Source organism: Felis catus, chromosome F2 (genome assembly GCF_018350175.1).
Source record: "Felis catus isolate Fca126 chromosome F2, F.catus_Fca126_mat1.0, whole genome shotgun sequence".
Lineage (NCBI taxonomy): Eukaryota > Metazoa > Chordata > Mammalia > Carnivora > Felidae > Felis > Felis catus.
This window is the reverse complement of record NC_058385.1, coordinates 18,705,041-18,727,353: the sequence shown is the minus strand read 5'-3', so window position 1 is coordinate 18,727,353 and position 22,313 is coordinate 18,705,041. Positions and strand designations below refer to the sequence as shown.

General features: G+C 38.8%; 1 protein-coding gene across 3 annotated transcripts in view; it reads right to left on the bottom strand.

Moving 5' to 3' along the window:
* The window catches only part of PREX2 (phosphatidylinositol-3,4,5-trisphosphate dependent Rac exchange factor 2), a 303,209-nt gene that overhangs the window by 24,331 nt on the left and 256,565 nt on the right, over nucleotides 1-22,313 (bottom strand). For all 3 annotated transcript variants that reach the window (XM_023248571.2, XM_023248570.2, XM_023248572.2), the window contains 2 exons: nucleotides 18,908-18,974; nucleotides 18,453-18,643 (listed from right to left, as the gene is read on the bottom strand). In XM_023248571.2, the coding sequence (XP_023104339.2) occupies nucleotides 18,453-18,643; nucleotides 18,908-18,974 (258 nt within the window). The remainder of the gene's footprint in view (nucleotides 1-18,452; nucleotides 18,644-18,907; nucleotides 18,975-22,313) is intronic.

The window sequence follows — 22,313 nt, the reverse complement described above, 5'->3', positions numbered from 1 at the left end:
AAAAAGCATGTGACACAGTCTTCCAGTTGCCAGTCCATTTTGTAGATGGTAGGGGCACAACACGATCAGCGTCCAAACCTCTGCCTCAACTAAGTCTCCTGAAGAGACAAAGCTTATTTTCCTAAATGGGCTTAAATGCGATATATTGTTTTTTAACTCTTTATTTTTTTAAGCTTTTACTTATCTTGGGGGGGGGAGGGGCAGAGAGAGAGAGTGGGGGAGGGTCAGCCTGGAGCCTGACACGGGGCTCTGTCTCACAAACCGTGAGATCATGACCTGAGCCAAAATCAAGAGTCGGAGGCTTGACCTCCTGAGCCACCCAGGCGCCCCTCAACCATTTATTAAATCATACTGTATTACACTATATTTAGTTCACTTTGTAAGACTTCAAATCTTGAAACAACTTATGTTAGTCCTTTAAAAAAAACCTGTTAATGTTTCTCCTTAAGATGATTCGTGACACTTCTATAATAAATTAGATAAAAGATTCTCAAAACCCAAGGATCTTCTACATATTTGGTCATTTACCATGATCCCAGACAAAAATGGCCTCATAAAGGCCATCAGTTTTACTCCCAATTACCTTTTAAAACCTCCCAAGCTTGAATGCTTTATTTAATGTTGATTCAAACTGCACTGAACAAGGAAGCCAATCTCCCAAGGGTTGAAATGCATTAAATTGAACACTTGGGGACAGGCGTCACCCCTTTTGGGCCACAAGGGTTATGCAATGACTCACTGGGAAACTGAAGTGAGAAACCAGAACCATGTGAGGTTTATGGCTTTCAGCTCTGTTGTCCAACAGTGGATTTATTTGCTGACTCTTAGCTCACAGTCAGGAATCTGATCATTATGATGCTCTCTCTTGGGGGTGACCCCAACCTTCCCTATTACTAGTGGAGAAGGGTCATTCAGATTCTGACACAAATAAAATACAAGCAACACTAATGTGATGAAGAGCTCTGGATTTGCAGTCACGACAATTTGCCATAAACTACCACGATGTAGACGATGAAGTGAAAAACATTACAACGGGAAATGCAAGGGTCAGTGTGTTTTTATTTCCCCATATTTTTAAAACTGAGGCCAAACATTACTTTGAAAATTTCTATTGTACTCCTCAATAGTGTTACATACTTAATTATAACTGAAAACTACCCCCATACAAAACCCACCAGAGTCACTGGATTTAGAGATTCACATTGTGACTTCAAAAGCTACTTGCACAGTGATTTTACCTATTTTGTGCAAAAGTAATAGAATTGAGGCATTTGGATAACTGTGTTATCTTTTTTTGTGCTCACGCAGTATAATTAGCCGAATAATTTCTTGTTAGAAAAACAGGATGGGGGCACCCGGGTGGCTCAGTTGGTTAAACATCCGACTTCATCTCAGGTCATGATCTCACGGTTTGTTAGTTTGAACCCCGCGTTGAGCTCTGTGCTGACAGCCCAGAGCCTGGAACCTGCCTCAGATTCTGTGTCTCCCTCCTTCTCTGCCCCTCCCCTGCTCATGCTCTGTCTCTCTCTCACTCTCTCTCAAAGATAAATAAACATTTAAAAAAAGAAAGAAAGAAAGAAGAAATAAATATTTAACAATTCTGAAATCAGTGAGTTTTGTCCCAATGTAGAATTCTACATAATAATCAGAGTCTGATTTTGTTCTCTTAGCTTGGGACTTCCAGGTGTATTGCCTCATTTTCACCCTCCTTTATAAATATGATGCTGCCTTTAGTCTTGGAGACAAGAGGGAGAAAATTCCCTTGGCGCAAATGCATCACTCAGAGTCGATCTATAAGGACATCCTAAGGAACCTATTATTTTGATAATATTCTTCACATGAGTTATAGGGCTTTCTTACAGTTATAGGAATGTCTATTTAGAGTATTACAGATTTAGATGTTAAAACGTGAAATAATTTCCCCCTTTTCTATAAATGTCTTCTTTTGTTCTCCTTTAATTAAAAGCCAGGCCCATTATCCTTGTTCAAGGGACTGTCACAAACAAGTTATTAGGACTCTAATCAGCTGTGGTTTTCCGTGATACTTCACTAAGCTGACTACCTGGGCAGCATTCGAAATGTGCAGAGAAATAATGACTATTTCAATCCCCAGAGAACAAAGGAGGTGAAATAAGCTGGAGCAGCAGCAGCCACTTCTGCTATTTGCACACCACTCTTTTATACACAGAAGCTTTTTATGACAGATGGAAGGTTCTGCGACTGCCTGATTTGATGCACTCCACGGCATCATCTGAACTTCTGTCCCGGGCAGCCTGAGGCAGATTAGTTTCAACAATCTTTGAACTAAAGATACATTTCTCCTTGTTGGAAAAAATACAAACGATTCTGCTCAGTTTCCAAGTGTTTTTAGCTCTTCTTTGTGCTTTTTTCATGTTCCCATCTTATTCAGCGGTCACAAAACAAGCAGTGGTAGGAAATAGATGAGTTAGAGGTTCTCTCATGATATCGGCCCTGATAAGAAAGCGGTTTGGAGCCAAAACATAAGAGACTCTTAAAAACTGAGAACAAACTGAGGGTTGATGGGGGGTGGGAGGGTGAGGAGGGTGGGTGATGGGTATTGAGGAGGGCACCTGTTGGGATGAGCACTGGGTGTTGTATGGAAACCAACTTGACAACAAATTTCATATTAAAAAAAAGAAAGCACTTAGAAGAAATAAGACGTAGAAATGATCTAATTCCTTAAAGTATTATTATGAAATTACATTTTAGTATCTTTAATGTTCCCATTTTCATAAAACCTTCCCAGATTGTGGGTTAATATTAAAATCACCACTTCCCTAAAATGTTTGTCTAGTTATCTGTCATTTGCCCACTGTTTCACCTCCGGACTGAGAAATGTTACAAGCCCCCAAGCCATCAAACTAAACTCATTCATTATAAGGGATGAATGGACTGTGCAGTTCCACATGTTAACATACCTAACTCTAGTACCTTTCGTGCTTATTTAATTTCCTATTTCTTACTGTGTCATAAATCTCTCCTCTTTAGGTACGCTGCTAATATCTCTTGCCTATTTTGGTGCAACCTCACTCTGACTCTCCTAGTCTTGCCTCTTCCCACTGTTTTTGCCCCATAGCAAAGGTGATCATTTAAAAATGCAGATGAAAAGTGCAAAACATCAAATGGCTTCCCACTTCTTAACGTGCAATACAAAATGTTCACAATACGGTCCCTGGTTTTCCTTCTTCATTCTTCCACTCTACTGTGTACAGTTCTCTGAAATCACTACCTCTTTTGTTTCTCATGTGCAGCTCCCTCACGTATGGGATCTCATAATGCTTGTTTAAGGTCACACATCATACCTCTCATCATGCTGTATCATACTTGTGTGAAAGGTGTAGGGTTAAAGAACACAGGCATTGCAGGTGAACTTCCTGAGTTGGATCTTGGATTTTGTTAATAACTATGTGAACTTGGGCAAGTTGCTGAAGCTCCTGAAACTCTTTTTCCTCATCTGTAAATTGAGTTCAATGATAAATGCACCTCAGCGTGTTGTTCCCAGGATTACGTGAAATAATTCACATTTAGTACTTAGCACAGGGGATAGCATGTAGTATATTCTTAACAAATGTTGGCAATTTTCACTGATATTAATACTGTTGCCACTACCACCATCACTAGGCTGGACTGGTGTCTGAACTGACTGTAGCCTTCCTAGACCTTACACACTTCCCAGGACTCAGTAAGCATTCCGTATACACTTACTGAAAAAACTGACCTGAATTCTTAATGTGTGCCAAAGGTCTTATATGTACACTCCTAAAAGATTCATTTCTCTATATTCTGCATTTGTTCCATGTATTGTATGTGTTGTATGCCATCTATGTCTTTGTTCAGGAAGTGATCACTGATAAAATATATTTGATGAAGTAATAAACGCATTATAAGGACAATAAATACTGGTAAAAATACAATCAGATTTCCTTCCTTGTGGCTTATAAATGGCATATGGCTTTTCTTTCTTCAACAATGGCTTGTACTTTCTGTTCTCTGGGTTTAATCACTGTTCACACCAGGTCTTCTGATTAACAACTCTGGTTGAGTTTTGGTAATATTTGGAAAATATATATCATAATATTTTGATTAATTGTTCTTATATTAATTCATTAACTAGCAATTATTCCCTCATCACAATTGTCCAGTTATCATTTGCCAATATTTTCTGGGTTCCGAGGAAAACATTTGAAACCCTAACAAAATCCGTTCTTTCACTGTCAACATGACATGTTATATATTCTTCCTCTCTATTGCACTTTGAAAGTGGTAAACCTATTCCTTGAGACATTTCCTTTAAAAAGTCAATCCTCTGACCATCTTTCTCCTATTGTCATGACTAAAGTATACTCATGCTTCATAGTATGGCTGCCTGGCTTCCAATGTGGGTCCCTTGTCAAGATCTCAGATTGTAAGAGCTGTGACCCTCTTACCTCTCTGGTTTGGGAGAGCACGGTGCAGGCCACACAACAGTGCTCCGTCCTTTCTTTTTCCCTTCAATGAATGCATGAATAAACAAGGGTCGGCATCTGATTCTTTTCAAGTCCTAAACATCTGTGTCTATTCTAACCCATACTCTTGGTTTTTGAGGCCAGGAAAGAAAACTTCCTGTCCTTGATTTCAAGGGGATTCTGTGCTGCTGCTCTTGAGTGACTTTCTACAAGCTACCAAAGGAGGATTCTAAAAATAAGCTCTAATAGGGCCCAGTGTTTTGTGTATTCTATTTCTCACAGTTCAGAGGAGTTAACTCTTGTAGTTTTCATACCCCTCTTTCATCCTATCATGACTCATTACTGTGATTTTTTTTCTAGTTTTGTTGACATATAATTGGCATATAACATTCTGCAAGTTGAAGGTGTATAACATGTTCATTTATACATTTATATGTTACAAAATGATTACCACCATAGGGTTAGCTAACACCTGCACTGCCCCACAAAATTGCCATTTCTTTTTTTTCCAAAATGTTTATTTCTTTACTTTTGAGAGAGAGAGAGCACACGTGAGCAAGTGCAAGTAGGGGAGGGGCAGAGAGACAGAGAAACAGAGACAGAGAGAGAGGAAGAGAGAATCCTAACCAGGCTCCACGCTGTCAGCACACAGACTGATGTGGGGCTGGAACCCATGAACTGTGAGAACCATCACCTGAGCCAAAATTAAGAGTCGGATGCTTAACCAACTGAGCCACCCAGGTGCCCCACCATTTCTTTTTTTGTGGTGAGAACATTTAAAATCTACTTCACATCTAACTATAATGTTTGAAATAGTTCTTGCAAGGTCTCCCCTATTTTAGTAGGCATGATCTAGTTATTTAAAATTTGTTTAATGTTTATTTATTTTTCAGAGAGAGAGAATGCTAGTAGGGGAGGGGCAGAAGACACAGTGTGAGCAGAGGAGGGGCAGAGAGGCAGAGACAGACTCTGAAGCAGGCTCCAGGTCCTAAGCTGTCAGCAAAGAGTTGGACGTGGGACTCAAACCCACGAACCCCGAGATCATGACCTGAGCTGAAGTCGGACACTTAACCAAATGAGCCGCCCAGGCGCCCCTGATCTAGTTATGTTATTTAATTTATTTATTTATTTATTTATTTATTTATTTATTTATTTATTTATTTTGTATTTAATATTTTTTAACATTTTTATTCATTTTTTGAGAGAGAGAGAGAGAGAGAGAGAGAGAGAGAGGGTATGAGTGGGGAGAGAGACAGAGAGAGAAGGAGACACAGAGTCCGAAGCAGGCTCCAGGTTCTGAGATGTCAGCACAGAGCCGGACGCAAGGCTTGAACCCATGAACTGTGAGATCATGAGCCAAAGTCGGACACTTAACTGACTGAGCCACCCAGGCACCCCCTCAGTGATGTATTTTAAGCAGAAGAGTTACATGAGTAGATTTCTAATCTAGAAAAGATTAATCTGAAAAATGAGACAAAACAAACGTACTGCCTTGGAAGCGGGTGTGGAAAACAGAGGAATGACAAGACTGGATGGAAAGACCAGGAGCTTTGCTGCAGCAGTCCACATGTGGGGAGGGGGCTGGTGGGGTGGGAAAGGGGATCCAACAAAAGGCGATGCAAACAAGGATGGAACAGAATGGGTGAATTCAGGAAATAGTGCTCAATTTTTGATCTAGTTATTTTAAAACAGATACATTTCATATTTCTAATTCTGCAATGGGAAGGTGGATTCACTATCAGAAACACAGATTAAGATAGAAGAAACTCAGTGTTCACCAATGCCAGGTCTTGCGGTAGATGCTTTCACATACATTGCTCATTGATTCCTTCTGCTATCTTTTTCAGAAAGAAATTATTATTCCCACTTCACCAATAAGTCTCTGAGAGACCAGGTGATGTAATCACGGTCACACAGTGAATAAGTAATAGGATTCAAAACCAGTTTTTTTGGATTCAAAGTCCAGGGCACTTTCCATGTTACCAAAATCACATCACGTGGATTACTGCATTTAGAAAGCTCCAGCTCCCCACATCCATAATTCAACAATCACGATCTTGGTCTCAACATTTATACTTTAAATGCATTGTGTTGGTAGAGATTAATTTAGCCAGCCCACACTACTTACTATGAATGTAGACCCCATCATACAAAAATGCATTCACGATTAAAGAGGATCTAGATTTGAAGCACGCTAAGGAAATACATCAACTGTAAAGCAATCAACTAGCAAAAATAAACTGAAGGGAGATGGCAGTCCTTCTCTACTACAGATTCGTACTTTTCTACATAAAACGCACCGTTCTGTGTAAAGCTGTTCCTTCCCGCAGTGATCTCATTTATTCTGGCTTCTAATTACTTTTAACTACTGAGCACAGAGCACTACTGTGAAAAGTCTATTGACAACCAGGATGAAGCACCTGAATGAAGCAACTAATCGTTTAACGTGGTTTCTTTCCCCTGCTCCCTTTTATTACCTTGCACTGAGGAAGAATTGTACACCTGAGGGCTAATGCAGTACGTTAAACACTGATCAATTCCCAGTTGGCTGCTACAGTTCCACCCAGGCAGCCTCTGAAAAATTAATATGGAAAGGCCCGCTGCTAACCTATGAATCTTTCCCACTTTGGTCACCCTTAGCAAAGTGTTTGTGACAAATGAAAAGCTTGAGAAAACTGCCACAAGTCAACAGGGGTTTCCAAAACCTAACACCTATGTCCTTGTTCCCCTGAAGAGAGAAGGCGTTTTTTGAAATGAAACACATAAATAACATTTACGTCAAAAAAGGGCAAACCGATTTTTGTTTTCAATACTACAGGATTCACTCATCTTATATATGCATGTATAATACTACACATTTACACTCTCCCTTTAAGAAAATGTGAATGGCAGTCCGATAATAGCTCTAATCCAAAAGCCAGTACTCTCTCAGGCAAATTTCCAGTGTGTTTTATAGGGATACCCTCTGGATGTCTATCGATGCTTTCAAAATTACTGTGTGACTCTGGTCAAACAGAGAGGACTGATGAAATCTTCCCATGACCATACTGGGCTCCTGTGTGTCACAGTCTGAGAGCCGAAAGACAAGGGGTTAATGAGCATTTGAAAAGAAGGCAAAGAGACGGCAGGCAGAGGGGCGAACGGTGGAAAACAACCGAACAGAATGCAGAAGTGATGGGCAACAGCTAGAGCGAGATCCTGGCAGCAGAAGCACAGCCAAATTGAATACTCCACGAACTCCATATATCTTAAGGCAAAAAAGCAATCAAGTCTAAGGGGCACATTTTCAGCGCTGCACAGGGAATTAGCCATGAAAGTCCCATTAAAGATAATGGGACTTTCTATTGCAACTTTCAATACATTTTCTCAAAGTTCTCAGCATGTATCTTTAAGCCTAGGCTTAAAAATCAACTGCCAGGCAAAACAGTCCATATCCTTCATACCTTTCCAGTCAAGCCTGTTAAGGTGTGTTTTTCTTTGATGTGGTTTTTCACCGCTGAGGTTAGTACAGAGGCAATTGTGGGGATGGGGAATGAGCGCTTAGGCACGTAAGGTTGTATTTGCTATGCTAAAAATGTGTATGAATATGAAACATCTGTGTGTAAGTTACGACCTTAATTACCATAGCCACCAGGGTTGAATCTGCTTTTCTGCATTTTAGATTTTCAGCCCAGACTCTTTCGCCAATTTATCTCATTTCTGTTTTGTTTTGGGGATTTGACTGAGTACGTCAGGTACCTTTCCCAGCTGCCCAAAGTTCTTCAAGGCTACCTCCCTATTCCCATCTTCTCTACTTTGCTATCTGCCTTTTGTCCCGATTCCAGAGATTCTTGGAGGACATCAACACTTCAGGGTGTGGTGTTCAGCTTGTGATTTTCAGCTCTCTCCCCAATTCTTTGACACTGTACCATAATAACTGTTTCCTCTTTGATCTGTTTACCCAGGACACTGAATAGAGCTTTGTTTCAGTATTTTTCATACCTTTCTAGTAGATCCTTCAGTGTTTTATTCTGAGGCTCCTCCTATGTCGCTCCTCTGATTCAGGGCTCACAGAGGATGGGGAGGTGGAGAACTGGGGAATATTAACACTCCAAATGTGTTCCCAAGTGATCATTTCTCATTGTTTGTGATTGGCGACTGATTACTCTCTTCTCATACCTCTGTGCTTTTTCCTGGAATACCCATTCCCTGTTCCTAATACCTGAAGTATATTCCCAGAAAATTCTTAGTAATGTTTTAAACCTAACTCAACTGTATCTATGTGAAGCCTTCTCTGATGTGATATCCTTCTCCAATCTTCCTGTACTCACGAATCACCCCACCTCTGTTTTTCCATAGCCTCTTTGCCATCTGTGTATGTATATACCCATTTACGTTATATCTGTTTTTTATTAAAAATTTTTTTTTTATTTTAGAGAGAAAGAGCATGTGAGCAGGGGAGGGGGCAGATGGACAGAAAGAGAGATTATCTCAAGCAGGACTCGATCTCATGACCCTGAGATCATGACCTGAGCCAAAATCAAGAGTCAGATGCTTAACCAACTGAGTCACCCAGGCGCCTCTATGTTGTATCTCTTTACACACACACACACACACACACACACACACACACACACACCCCTTTAGTTCTTGGTAACTACAAATCTGTCAAAGAACATCCCCATATAAGATACCATGGACATCAAGGGGCGCCTGGGTGGCGCAGTCGGTTAAGCGTCCGACTTCAGCCAGGTCACGATCTCGCGGTCCCTGAGTTCGAGCCCCGCGTCGGGCTCTGGGCTGATGGCTCAGAGCCTGGAGCCTGTTTCCGATTCTGTGTCTCCCTCTCTCTGACCCTTCCCCGTTCATGCTCTGTCTCTCTCTGTCCCAAAAATAAATAAACGTTGAAAAAAAAATTAAAAAAAAAAGATACTATGGACATCTAAAACTCAACACATAACAGTCCTTCTCCATAATCCCCTAAAAAAAATATGTATATTTTCCCCATGGCAGCCCCCTCCACGCTACTTCCCAAACTGGATGGCTCCAATCATAAAGCTCTCCCCCCGCTGCCCCCCCCCCCCGGGCTCTATTTCTCACCAAACTTCTAGTTTTGCTATTTCCATTTCGTACCATTCACATCTACCCTTTCCCTTCCACCCTCTGTGTTAATACCTTAATTTGGGGGTCTCCTCATCTCTTCCTGTACATTGTGAATTCCTAGGTGTCTCTCTACCTCCATTCTCATTCTATCACAGATCATGAGAGCCATCTTAAAAAAATACATCTAATCAGATTCTTCTTTTTTTAAGTTCAGTTTTATTTATTTTGAGAGAGAGAGAAAGAGAGAACAATCGGGGTAGGGGCAGAGAGAGAGGGAGACAGAATCCCAAGCAGGCTCCGCACTGTCAACGCAGATCTTGATGCAGGGCTCGAACTCACGAACCGCAAGATCATGACCTGAGCCAAAGTCAAGAGTCAGGCGCTTAACTGACTGAGCCAGTCAGGCTGAAAACCCTTCACTGGCTGCGTGGGAGGAGGGAGTCCCAAATCCTTAACTTAGCAGTTAGACCTTCCATTCTCCAATGCCCATCTCTCTTCTGACCTCATCTCTCTGCCACGCTTCCTTCTCTCTTCATTGCCAGGAAGCAGGGAACTCTTTATGGTGACTGTCTCCAGGTAGGGTGCTATTTCACACCTCAGTGTTGTATTTTCATCTGATTGCATTCCACAGAACCATTCTTCATTTCCATCACCTGCCAACCACTATCATGCTTCAAAACCTAAAACAGGTGTTACATACACCCTTCCTGCTTAACAGGATTGCAATCTAACACCTCTGTCTTCTTCCAGACTATCTCAAATGACCTACTACCAATTTAAGATTAGCATCATAAAGGCAGAAATTGCCACTTCCTTCTGTCAACCTTTCTCCATGTCACCTGCCCTTCTGCTCTAGGTTCATACAGAAGAGACACCCATATTTCTTCCCTCCTCTGGAGGGATAGAAAATTTGGCTTATGACATTTATGAGAGTGGTTAGAAAATCACTAACCATGAAGCCTTCAGGAACACATCCCAGAAAGTGGCATTTGATTTTGCTTTTAATAGAATTTTGCAGGTTTAGGAAAAACAATAACTTCATTTTATTAAAATAAAACTTGAAGAATCCTGCCCTTTTGATGTTTTTATAGTAGATTCTGTATTTATCATTTTTAAATAGCTACATACAAATAAAATTTTGTAACACAAATACTTAAATTTTAATAATATGGTCAGTTAGTGAAACTGGGTTTGGCAAATACTAATGAAATGTAACTAATAATTATGTATTCAGAGTATTTTTATTGGGATGCCTAGCTGGCTCAGTCGGTACAGCATGTGACTCTTGATCTTGGGGTTGTGAGTTCAAGCCCCGTGTTCGGTGTAGAGCTTATTATTAAAAATAATTTTAAAAACTACTCTTCTAGATTATTTTTTATTAAGATATGTTTAATGTATTGTGATTACTGAGACTTTTCCAATTTTAATGATGAAAGGCAATCATGCATAAGCTCTCGCTTTTTTATGTACTGAAAGTAAGGCCTGTCTGGTCAACATCATGTGATAACTGGAGGTCAGAACTAGAAACCACCGCAATAACTCACCCTCATAATTACTGTCTTCTTCTTTCAGAGTAATCTAATTTGAAGAAAACAATGGACATTTTAAAATTACAGAATAATTTAATATTATCTATCTATTGTTCATAGATAGTGAAAGAAAAGTAAAAGAATGAAACTTCTGTCATGTTTGAAATGTTTGATTTCTCATAGTTTTAAGAAAAAATACCTATATTATTTACCTGGTTTTAAAAATTAGGGTGAATTGTGGAGTTTTATTTGCCTATTTTACAATTCCACATAATTTGAAATTCTCGATTTGCTTCCCCTCCCCAAGTTTTACTGAGGTATAATTGAAAATTAAAAATTAATTAAAAATTAAGGTATATAGTTTGATTTTATATATTTATATACACACATTTTGAAGTATTCATCACAATCAAGTTGATTAACCTATCTATCAACCCCCACAGTTAAACATTTTCTTTTTCTTTCTTTCTTTCTTTCTTTCTTTCTTTCTTTCTTTCTTTCTTTCTTTCTTTCTCTTTCTCTTTCTCTTTCTCTTTCTCTTTCTCTTTCTCTTCCTTCTTTTCTTTTTTTGGTGGTGAAACCAATTAAGATCTACCTTCCTGGCAAATGTCCAAGTATACAAACAGCATTGTTAACTACAGTCACACTGTTGCATATTAGATCTCCAGAACTAACTAAAACTTAGTATAATTGAAACTTTGTATCCCTTGACCAATGTCTCCCCATTTTCTCTTCCTGCCAGCCCATGGTAACCACCTTTCTATTCTCTGCCCTTAGAAGTTTGGCAGAGTTATTAAGATTTATACTTCTATCCTATCATGAGTAGGATATACTTTGTCTTTCTCCCAGAGCCCCATTATAATAGAATTTTATTTTTTCTCTTCTAAGGATTATAGCACAATTTTAAATTTTCACATTTGTTTTTGTTTCATTGTTTTGATTCATTGATTTTATTAGATTTCAAACAAATGAGAACAGTTGCATCGATATAATCAAATTATATCAAGGAATAATAACCATATTATTATTAGAAAATAATGTCAAATAAAAATAATCATAACTGCAGCAAAATTTAATGGCAATTTTAAATGTCATTTCTGTCCTTGCTACTACTGCCCTTATATAAAAGTAATTTTTAGAATTTTAGAATTTTCTGTTGGGAAAGTAAGGTATTCTGAGATCATGAGCTAGCAGAAATGTTTCTTGTGTTCTATGTAGCTGTCTTTCTGGAGATTTGAAAATCAAGTATTCCCACTAATCTTGTTATTCAATCTCTCAAGTCATTTTTGAATAAATGATAAAGGGATATATTTGAAACCTTCATTTGCTTAGTATGGTAATTTATTTTTTCTGTCTCATACATAGAATCTAACTTACATATGGAAATCCCCAGAGTAAATCTACTCCTCTTACTTGATGTTTTTAGTGCGCAATGGAAAACGATGCAGCTTTATCATCCGCCCTATTAGGACTCTGATTACCTATGTCAGGTTACCTTGAATGATCCACTTTTATAAGATTCTGCCTTCCTCTAGCTGGGCCTATTTGTCAATTTGTCCTTTAATGTCACGGTTATGACAGAATAAAATAGTGCTAACACAGTCCTTCAAAGTTCAAACAAAAGTGGTTTCTAAAATTGCTAATTGATAGGTACCTGAAGACGTTTTTTTAAATTGTTTATATGAACCAAGAGTCATTACATGTTCGTCTACATTTTTTAAAAAAACTGTTCCATTACCCAGACTAGTAATACATAGTTATCTTCAGTGTTTTTATTTTTTTATCTCCTGGCTTTCCTTTTTTTTTTTTTTTTTTTAAGTAGGGTCCATGACCAGTGTGGAGCCCAATGTGGAACCTGAACTGAGCTCAAGAGTGGGATGCTTAACTTCCTGAACCACCCAGGTGCCCCCTGGCTTTCGTTTCCCTAACAAATGTTTATAATCATACTTTGGGTCCTATACCATGGTCACATTATAGATTATATAAGCGCTTGTCAGGGAAGGGGGAAGAGAGAGAGGGCTGACTTTGAAGATTCAAACACCACTGGTATTACCGTCAAATGTGAAAATGTCTTGATTTCCAAATAACCAACTAAGGAACACATCTTGAGAATAAACCCCTCTTAAGTTAGAAGATTCAAATACATATGGTCTTTTATTTCCTAAAACTTTATATAGGTTAAAACTAACTTCTACAATGTACTAAAAAAAAAAGAAGTTTACCACCATAATACATAGATGGTAGCCAGCTTGATGTTTTTCAATATGTTTTTAAATAACAAAAACAGGTGGGCCTTTGCCACAGACTATTTCCTTCTTATACCTATGCAGGGTTCTAACCAGAACACAAGACATTGACTGATGCTGGATGCCAGTGAATCTCTGATGCATTGAGCCCCTCTTGGTCGTGCTGCTCACAGCCTCCAATCAATGAGTGAACCCGAGGTTTGTTACTTAAAAATGCAAGCCCTTCGGGAGCCCAAGTAGCTCAGTTGGTTAAGTGTCTGACTCCTGGTTTCAGCTCAGGTCATGATCTCACGGTTTAGGTGTTCGAGCTCCGTGTCAGGCTCTGTGCTGACAGCATGGAGCCTGCTTGGGATTCTCCCTCTCTTTCCCTCTCCTTCTACTCCTCCCCCACTTGCATGCACACTCTGTCTCTCAAAATAAAAAAAAAAAAAATTAAAGAAATCTTTAAAAAAAAATGCAAGGTTTTGTTTCCTGTAAGAGACTCATCCTCACAACAAAGCGTGAAGATAAAACGTAATTTATGTGTACAGATCTCCAAGGTTTGGGCTCAAAGGGGAGTTAGACATGAGGCCTGTGCTCAAATCACGCACTTTCCTGCAGGGCCATACCAGGGTTCTGACACCACTGAAAACCAATTATTAAAAAATACTGAGACTAAGCGGACAAAAACTCTTTGGAACAAGTCCTTAGAGGGAAAAACTGTGATCCCAGATTTCCTGCCCTCATTAGAAATTTCTTTGACAAATCGTTTCAGGTAGCCTCTGGAAATTTCCACCCACTTGTTCCCACCGGCAAGGCAAGCAGAAGCTAATGTAGTGGGAAGAAAATGACACCTTTGTTTTTGGATACAGTAAGACTCATGATTCAGGTTTTATAACATTTGCAGCACACTGATTTATACTGGTTCAAGAAAAACAGTTGGCTATTAAGTGGGGGCTGTGAGGGGGGATAAAGAACCACAACAAAATGAAACATTGCATTTAATGGAAAGATGCTGCAGTAAGAAACAGAGGGGAAATTCAGGTCCCCTGTAGCATGCTTTTGGATTGCCTGCAACAGCTGACTGGTATGAGTACAAAAGAGGACATTAAAAGTCATAGGGCCGATTCAATACTGTAAAAATGTTCAATGTGGCAAAAAACAATTTGCCTATAAAGTAGATATATAGACAGTCTTTGTATGAATCTTTGTAGAAAAGGAAATTCAAAAAATACTCAATTCACATGTTTGTATTTGTTAATCAAAGAAGTATAAACTGAGGCACTACTGAAATATCCTTGCATATCTAGCAGAGAAGCACAGTAGATAATTGGATTCGATCTCTCCCAAGACCAGGAAGAGGTCAAAGTGCCACACAACTATCTAACCTTCTGGCTGTGTTATACACAAGCACGTTCCTTTTGAGAACTTAATAATATATTGACCACATAGGTTTAAACTTGCCACAGTAATTCCATCCGGAGGATGTTTTTGTTTTCTTTTAACGTACTGGGAGATCAAATTGAAATCTGAACAGCTACATAATGAAAGAAGCCTCCCTCTAGGCATTATGCGCAATAGACGAGAAGATAAACCACTCAACTAATGGTTTAGTAAACTCTGGGATAGCAACTGGCTGGACTAACTACGTGACAAATAAAAGTGATAATGAAAAAGTCTATGCATACATTTTGAAGACACAGATACAGTTGTTATGAGCATAAAGCAGATTGTTAAGCTGTATGGACCAATACAACTATGTTCCAATTGTGTGTTGCGAGATGGAAGTTGCAACGGATGAATGCAAAGTGAAAATGAAAAAAGGCTGATCAGGATAGGAAATTATAAAAGATTTTCACTTATGAAACTACCTTTTAACATCAGTCGATATTGATTAAAAGGCAAACACCTGCTTTTAAGAAGAGACAGTGCTATTCTCTCACCATTCAGTAGCAATGAAGAAAACTGACATGAGTGAATAGTTAAGAGTGTGGGCAGGGAAGTTCATCAGTAGAATTGTAATACACACAAAGGATTACCCTAGCGAAAAGAATTTAATAAAAACAAAGCCAGGCTAAATGCTATGAGAAGATTTTAATAATTCATTCTGAATTCTCTTCCCGCTAATCTCGCATTCACTGTTGAATGCAGCTCTGCCATCCGATTCAGGTTGGCATTAAAACATCTAGACATTAATGCTAATTAAATCTGCCTTTTCATTCTGAAAACCTACATTCTTCTCTTTAATATCAAACATATGCAGTACAATTCAAGTATAATTCAATACTCTAAAAAGACTTTAGATTCTTTTACTATTTGGTAAATAAAATCAGGAAACTGACTATCTGATGTGGATACCATCTTGTTGTGCATTTCTCATCTCGATTTTAGAAGTCAATGATAAAAAATAGTTGGTGCAACATTTATTCTGCTTCACATTGTGGACTTCTCCTGTTTGTCAGAACCTGAAGGTAAACTTCCATGTTTAATGTTGAGTGCAGGTGTGGGTGTGCTTCGGTTTCTCTCTAGCCATTTGAATTATAATACTAAAGAATTAATTTAAGAACAGTCTTTATGTGAGATTTCCAAATCTAATATAAATTAGTACATTTTATTGTCATGAAAAGTGTAAGCATAGCCTTCAGTGAAAGATTAAAAGATAATGTTAAACTCCCATTTTATTCTGCATAATAGGAAAATAAAGCTGTACCATTTTCAAATAGTTTCAACTTTAAATCAGCATTTGTCATGGGGTATTTTTGCCTACACCTCAGGAAATGTCTCTGAAATGAACTAACTAAAGCTACATCTATTTTGAATAGTAGAAATGGAAAAAGTCAAACCACTTTGAAAGTGCAGTGTTACTTGTGGTCCTAACACCCCAATCAATGAATATGATACTTATAAAACAGTTATGGGATATCAATCTATGTCTCCCATGTAACAATAGTCAAATTTTAAAACTGCTCACAGGATAGCAGAGAGAATAATTTGGACAACCTGGTCATAATTCTAGGATTAAGTGCAGATTTAACTGAATTAACTTTCAGTAAATTAATGAGATGGTAACATAGGCTTGTAGTTTCAAAGTCTGAGGTGTCCCCTTTGGGGTCATAGTGTATCAAGTTCTCAGACAACTACGTATGACCTTGCACCAGGGTAACATAAGAACATCAATAACCAAGGTGGTGATGCTTTGTTGAGCCCACCATGGTCTCTGTGCAGTTTCTTGAACACATTATGCACACTCCCACGTGAGCTCTCACATTTGCATTGTTGCTCCCTAGGAGCGAATGCTCTTTCTTGGAGATATTTGCATAAATCATTCCTTCATTCCATACAAATCTTTGACGAAATCCCTTGTTGGATGGGACTACTCGTCCTTCCCATCCTGTCACACCTTCTACCTCTCTGACTCCTGTCTTTTTTCTATTTATTCCATCTACCCCATTACATATTTGTTTGCTTAATCATCGGTTTCCCCCCAACACAATGCACACTACTTGAGAGCAGAAACTTTAATTTTTCAATGCTAGATCCCCAGCAGCTCGAGCAGTGCTGGCACATAATTGGTGCTCAGTGCATATTTATCGAGTGAATGAATAATGAATACATAAATGAATGAATGAATAAATGGGAACAGAAGGAGTGAACATGAGTTGATCAGAAGGGAGAGATCACTTTGCTGCTAGTAAACAAATTATGAAGTAATATTTTATTCATTTGGTTGCAGATGATATTTTCAATTAAGCTTATTAAAGCTTGCAATAGAGCACAAAGTACACAGCCATTCAAATAAAGGAGGAAATTCTGTGTATTCTGTCAACCACGGAACATAATGCTCCTTTCAGAGAAAAAAGGTCTTGCCATACATCATAAGAAAGAATACACTGTGTAGACTTGAAAACTAGAATTTCAGGTACACCAAACTGAAATGGAATTTCACAGATGAGAACCTGCTGTCTCAGATCATCTTTCTCCCACTTTCTACCCTTCATCTGGACCCACCAGAACCTAGTTCAAATATCACCTTCTCTGGAAAGGTCTACCCATCTCAAAGATCTGTTTTCTTTCTGAATCTTAGTTTTTAGCTGTAACTTTCCTAGGCCATTTACATTTTCTTGCAATGTAGGTTTGTTATTTTTGTAATTTTTTCTTATGCTCTCTTATGATATCTTATTATTTTTTTGTCATTAGCTGTTCATGCTGTATTTATGTTTCTAACATGAGCATCACCACTTTATGACATAACACTGCAGTCCTTTGCATACATGAAGTACCAGGTATATCTGACTAAACAATACCACCATCTTCAAAATCCAACTGGCCCAGTTCTAAGAAGAAGCTATGATGGGTGACAGGACACTATTTGCCCACTCAGATTACAATGAGGACTAAATTCTGCTTTATTTTTACTTTTACCACGTGGTTTCACCTCCTTGTGAAGATGGTGAGATGAGAGAGGAGGAGTACATGGTTATGGAGAAGGACTTGACATGGGGTCCTCCACCCACATTTTGCAGCTGATACAGCTATATGAGATCATCAACCCACCTTGGCTGCCCCAGACTGAGCACAGTTGCCTAAGACAAACTACTGGAACTGGACCCATCTAAAATCTTCCCTTCCATTTTCAGGAACGCATATTGTATGGGCTCCTGGACTTAATTTTGCCCAAAGTAGGAAGACAGTAGTAACCCCAAGGCAGCGCCTACCTCACAACAACTGGGTACAGAAACCCAAACCACTGAAGAGTAGAATGTCCATCAACTGTAGTGAAAAAAGTTTTGGTTAGCTAGTGGCCCGCTCCTACCAGGCAAGTTCCTACAGTGAACAAAATCGGTGCACAACTTTGTACCTAAAGTATAAATCTCATAATATAAACACAAGGGTGATGAGCATCTGGGCAGATATGATATAGTGATATAAATATGGGATTGCATTCATGTATATGAATAAACAGTCACTGAAAATATCACTAAAGCCAGAAAAACTGTGTAACAATGACCTGATTTCCTAAATCTTATTCCAAATACATCTGAGTCCTCTGCATGTTTCCAGTTATAATTTCACGTAACCGAAATAGAAATAAGAACCTACGAACGAACTTCAGTATGAGAGCCGCAGGCAGGGCGGGGTGGTTCACGTACCTGTGCACGCCACTGTTGCACATGATGATGTGGCAGGCCCCCAGCCTGTTGCACAGCTCCGAGGACACGGACAGCAGACCGACCCCGGAGGCGCTGCAAGCTGTGTTTGCACAGGCGGCCGTGCGCTTGGATCTGATAAACGAGGCTACCAGTCGATAAAGTTCATCCAAAGCATTGAGAGGCCTCATTAGCTGCAGAAAAAAAAAAAAAGTCATGGGCATAAAGACCAGCACATTTAGTAGGAAGAAATGCTTTTAGATGGCATGTGATTCATAGTTGTTATAACTTTTAATGAATAGTCTAAAATATTTTCATTGTGGCAGTAACAGAGCTGGAGACTACAAATATGTATAATTTGTTTAAGAACAAATTGTTGAAGACAACAGCAGAAAATTTTTTAAAAAGCGTGGTGTGTAAATGGCAAAGCATCAATAAATGCAATCATCTATTTTTACCTTATCTACATAGGCAGCTTTGGATGTGGAGTTAGGTGGTGAATTTGACTTGTCCAAGTAGAACGCCCTGTAAGAATCCAAAGAATAAATGATCATTTATTGTTAGAAAAATTAAAATGCATGAAGGTATGCAAGTTTCGCTGACTTCCTGCTAAAGACAAATGAATAAATAAGTGTTGAAACTATGATGGGTAGGATGGCAAAAAAAGTCCATAGTCTTCCATTCAGAAAAAATGACTGAAGCCACCACCACCAGCTCCATTACGTATCGTACGGCCTCAGAGAGATTACTTAATTTGTGTGTGCTTCCATCTCCTCTTCTGTAATTTAGGGATAACATTAGCTTCTACTTCACAAGCCTGCTTAGAAGATTAAATAAGTGAATGCAAATAAAATGCTTAGAACAGTACATAGCACAGAGTAAGTGCTCATTAACATGTTCAATACTTCAATAATTAATATTATTACAAAAGCTGAAGAAATGTGTTTTCTTGTGACTACTGGAGAACATTATCTAATTTTCACTTACTGATCAAGATTATAAAAGCAATACTCAAACCATAATTTTAAACAGAATAGTGAGTTGAATTCTTTCACCCACTAACTATGCTCAAATTGGGAGTTAGACCCTCTTTGAGGATACACTTGTTCTTTATGTCACCAGAATGCAATATGGCAACAAGTATTCTAATACATGAAGTTGAATCCTAGTGGCCTGCAATAATTAAGCTCAATTTCCAAAGAATTATTGCTGCGTTTGCTCAGCTCTTGGCTCAATACTAAACTGAAGTTGTAAGGAAATGACCCATGAAGACAGGATACATTTAAGCTATAGTTAATCTACTATCTATTTTTGATGAGGTGGAATTATTTTCAAGATTTGAGCGCTTAATATTGACATACCAAAATAAGTTCCATAGTATTAGAATGATTGTCCAACAAGATACTGAAATAAAACTCATTAGAGTGATGTTGTGGAGCACCTTTTAGAACTTCAAAATACTGGCAGATTATTATCAAATGCATGAGTTGTAGTGGGAAAAATCAGTGAGAGAGAACTTAATGACCAGAGTCCCACAATGCACACATGTGCATGCAGACACAGACACAGCACACGCACACACACACATACACAGCCATTCCAATGACCACTGTAGCTAGCAGTGACGTTTATTTTTGTCTTTTAAAGATAAAGTAGCATGCATTAATCAAGTTTTATACTTTAAACTACAAAACGTTAAGAATAACTTCCAAAATGAAAATTATGCTCATTCATACTGTGAATTAGTTTATTCATCTCTCACATACAAATCCAAACAATAACAAAAATTTTAAAACAGTTCCAGATCCAAACTTAGTTGTTATTCATTATAATTCACTTTGAACTCCTAGGAGATTTCCACATACCATCTTGGAACAAAGATGGTGCCTCAAAGCTGGAACGCAAAAAGATACCTTGATCAGATGTTCCCATGCCTTTCCCCAAGTGTGCTTGGTGGAAAAAGCAATATGGTGGAAAAGAGTACACGACTCCACGGAAAATTACTGCCTCAGCCTAAATCCCACAGCTACCTGTTGCTCCTGAGCACATGATGCTGCCAGGAGTATGGGGACTCCAGTGACCCCATTCAGTGTTTGCATCCAATGCTGAATTATGGTGGCATGAACCACTGCAAACAGGAACATCCATCAAGGGCCAAGCAAATACAGTTCCATTTAGCTGGTTGAGTCAATATCTACTAACAGCATTGGATCAATAGCAAAATCAAATGTATGGAGATATTTTTAAATTTTCTACATTTTCCCCAGTATCAGAAAGAGATAACAATAATATAAGAGTATTGCTGGTATGAGAAGAGGTAACGAGTTTGATTTGTGTGAGGTCCAAAACCACGCAATGGGGATGGAGTTAGGGTAGACTGAATGAGCAACTGAGAGAGGTCAGAGGGGCAGACTCTGTAGGGCTTTATAGACCCTGATAAAGACTTTGAGTTTCAATTGGCCTCATTACCAGAAGATTGGCTATTTATAAACCTTATTGTCGTGCATAAACATTCATGTTCTCCTGAAAGTTCTGAGTATCCTTTCATTGCAATTACACAGGTACATATGTAGGCTAATACTATAAAACCCATGTATGCACCACCATGCTTTAACAGATCCTGGTACTTGGAACTTTTGCTTCACCTTTTATTTTTTTTTTTAATTTTTTTTTTCTTCAACGTTTATTTATTTTTGGGACAGAGAGAGACAGAGCATGAACGGGGAGGGGCAGAGAGAGAGGGAGACACAGAATCGGAAACAGGCTCCAGGCTCCGAGCCATCAGCCCAGAGCCTGACGCGGGGCTCGAACTCACGGACCGCGAGATCGTGACCTGGCTGAAGTCAGACGCTTAACCGACTGCGCCACCCAGGCACCCCGTGCTTCACCTTTTAAAGAAATAAAATATTACAGATACGGGTGAGCCCCTGTTGCTCACCCTTCTCCAGTCCCACTCTTTTTCCAAACTCTCCCTCCCCAAGGTAAACACTACCCAGAAGCTGGCATTTACCACTTTCATGCTTTATGAAGTCACCAACACACTTGGCCCAAGTGGAGGTACCAAAGAATATCTGTGATCATTCTTCCACATCCTTGTTCACACTGATGTTATTAAAATTTCAACCTTTGGCATTTTTATTTTCAATTTGCATGTATTTGCTGGCCATTTATAGTCTTCTTTTATTGCATGTTGGTATTTCCTTCCTTTGTGTAGTCTTACTTTTTTTTTTTAACACAGAAATTAGTTATTACTTTTTCTAGGCTTGTTTCATCAAAAATATTCAGTTTTTTTAAATGTTTATTTATTTTTGAGAGAGAGAGAGGGAGAGAGAGAGAAAGAGAGAGAGAGAGAGGCAGAGAGAGGAAGACACAGAATCTGAAGCAGGCTCCAGGCTCTATGCTATCAGCATAGAGTTTGACCCGCAGCTCGAACTCATGAGCCGTGAGATCGTGACCTAAGCTGAAGTCGGATGCTTAACTGACCGAGTCATCCAGATGCCCCCCAAAATATTAAGTTTTAAAAGCTGGATATTCTATTAATATGTTTGATCAGTGTGTCAGTGGTATATGTTGTCATTAAATTCTAGAATCCAAATTACAGTACACTTCCCCCCTCAATACTGCTCTTGGTGTCTGCTCTCAATCTAGTTTTCTTTGCTTTGGGGCTAGTCTATACATTTTTTTCTGATTGGTTCAGATTTTTTTTTCAACCTGGATGTTCTAAAGTTTTACCACAAAGTGTTTAGGCAGTGATTTATTGTTACTTTTCCAGATAAGGTTCTCAGAGTGTCCTTTCAACTTGAGGAGTCTTGTCTTCAATTCTAAAATAATCTAAGCTATTATTTCTTCATGTAATCTGATGTG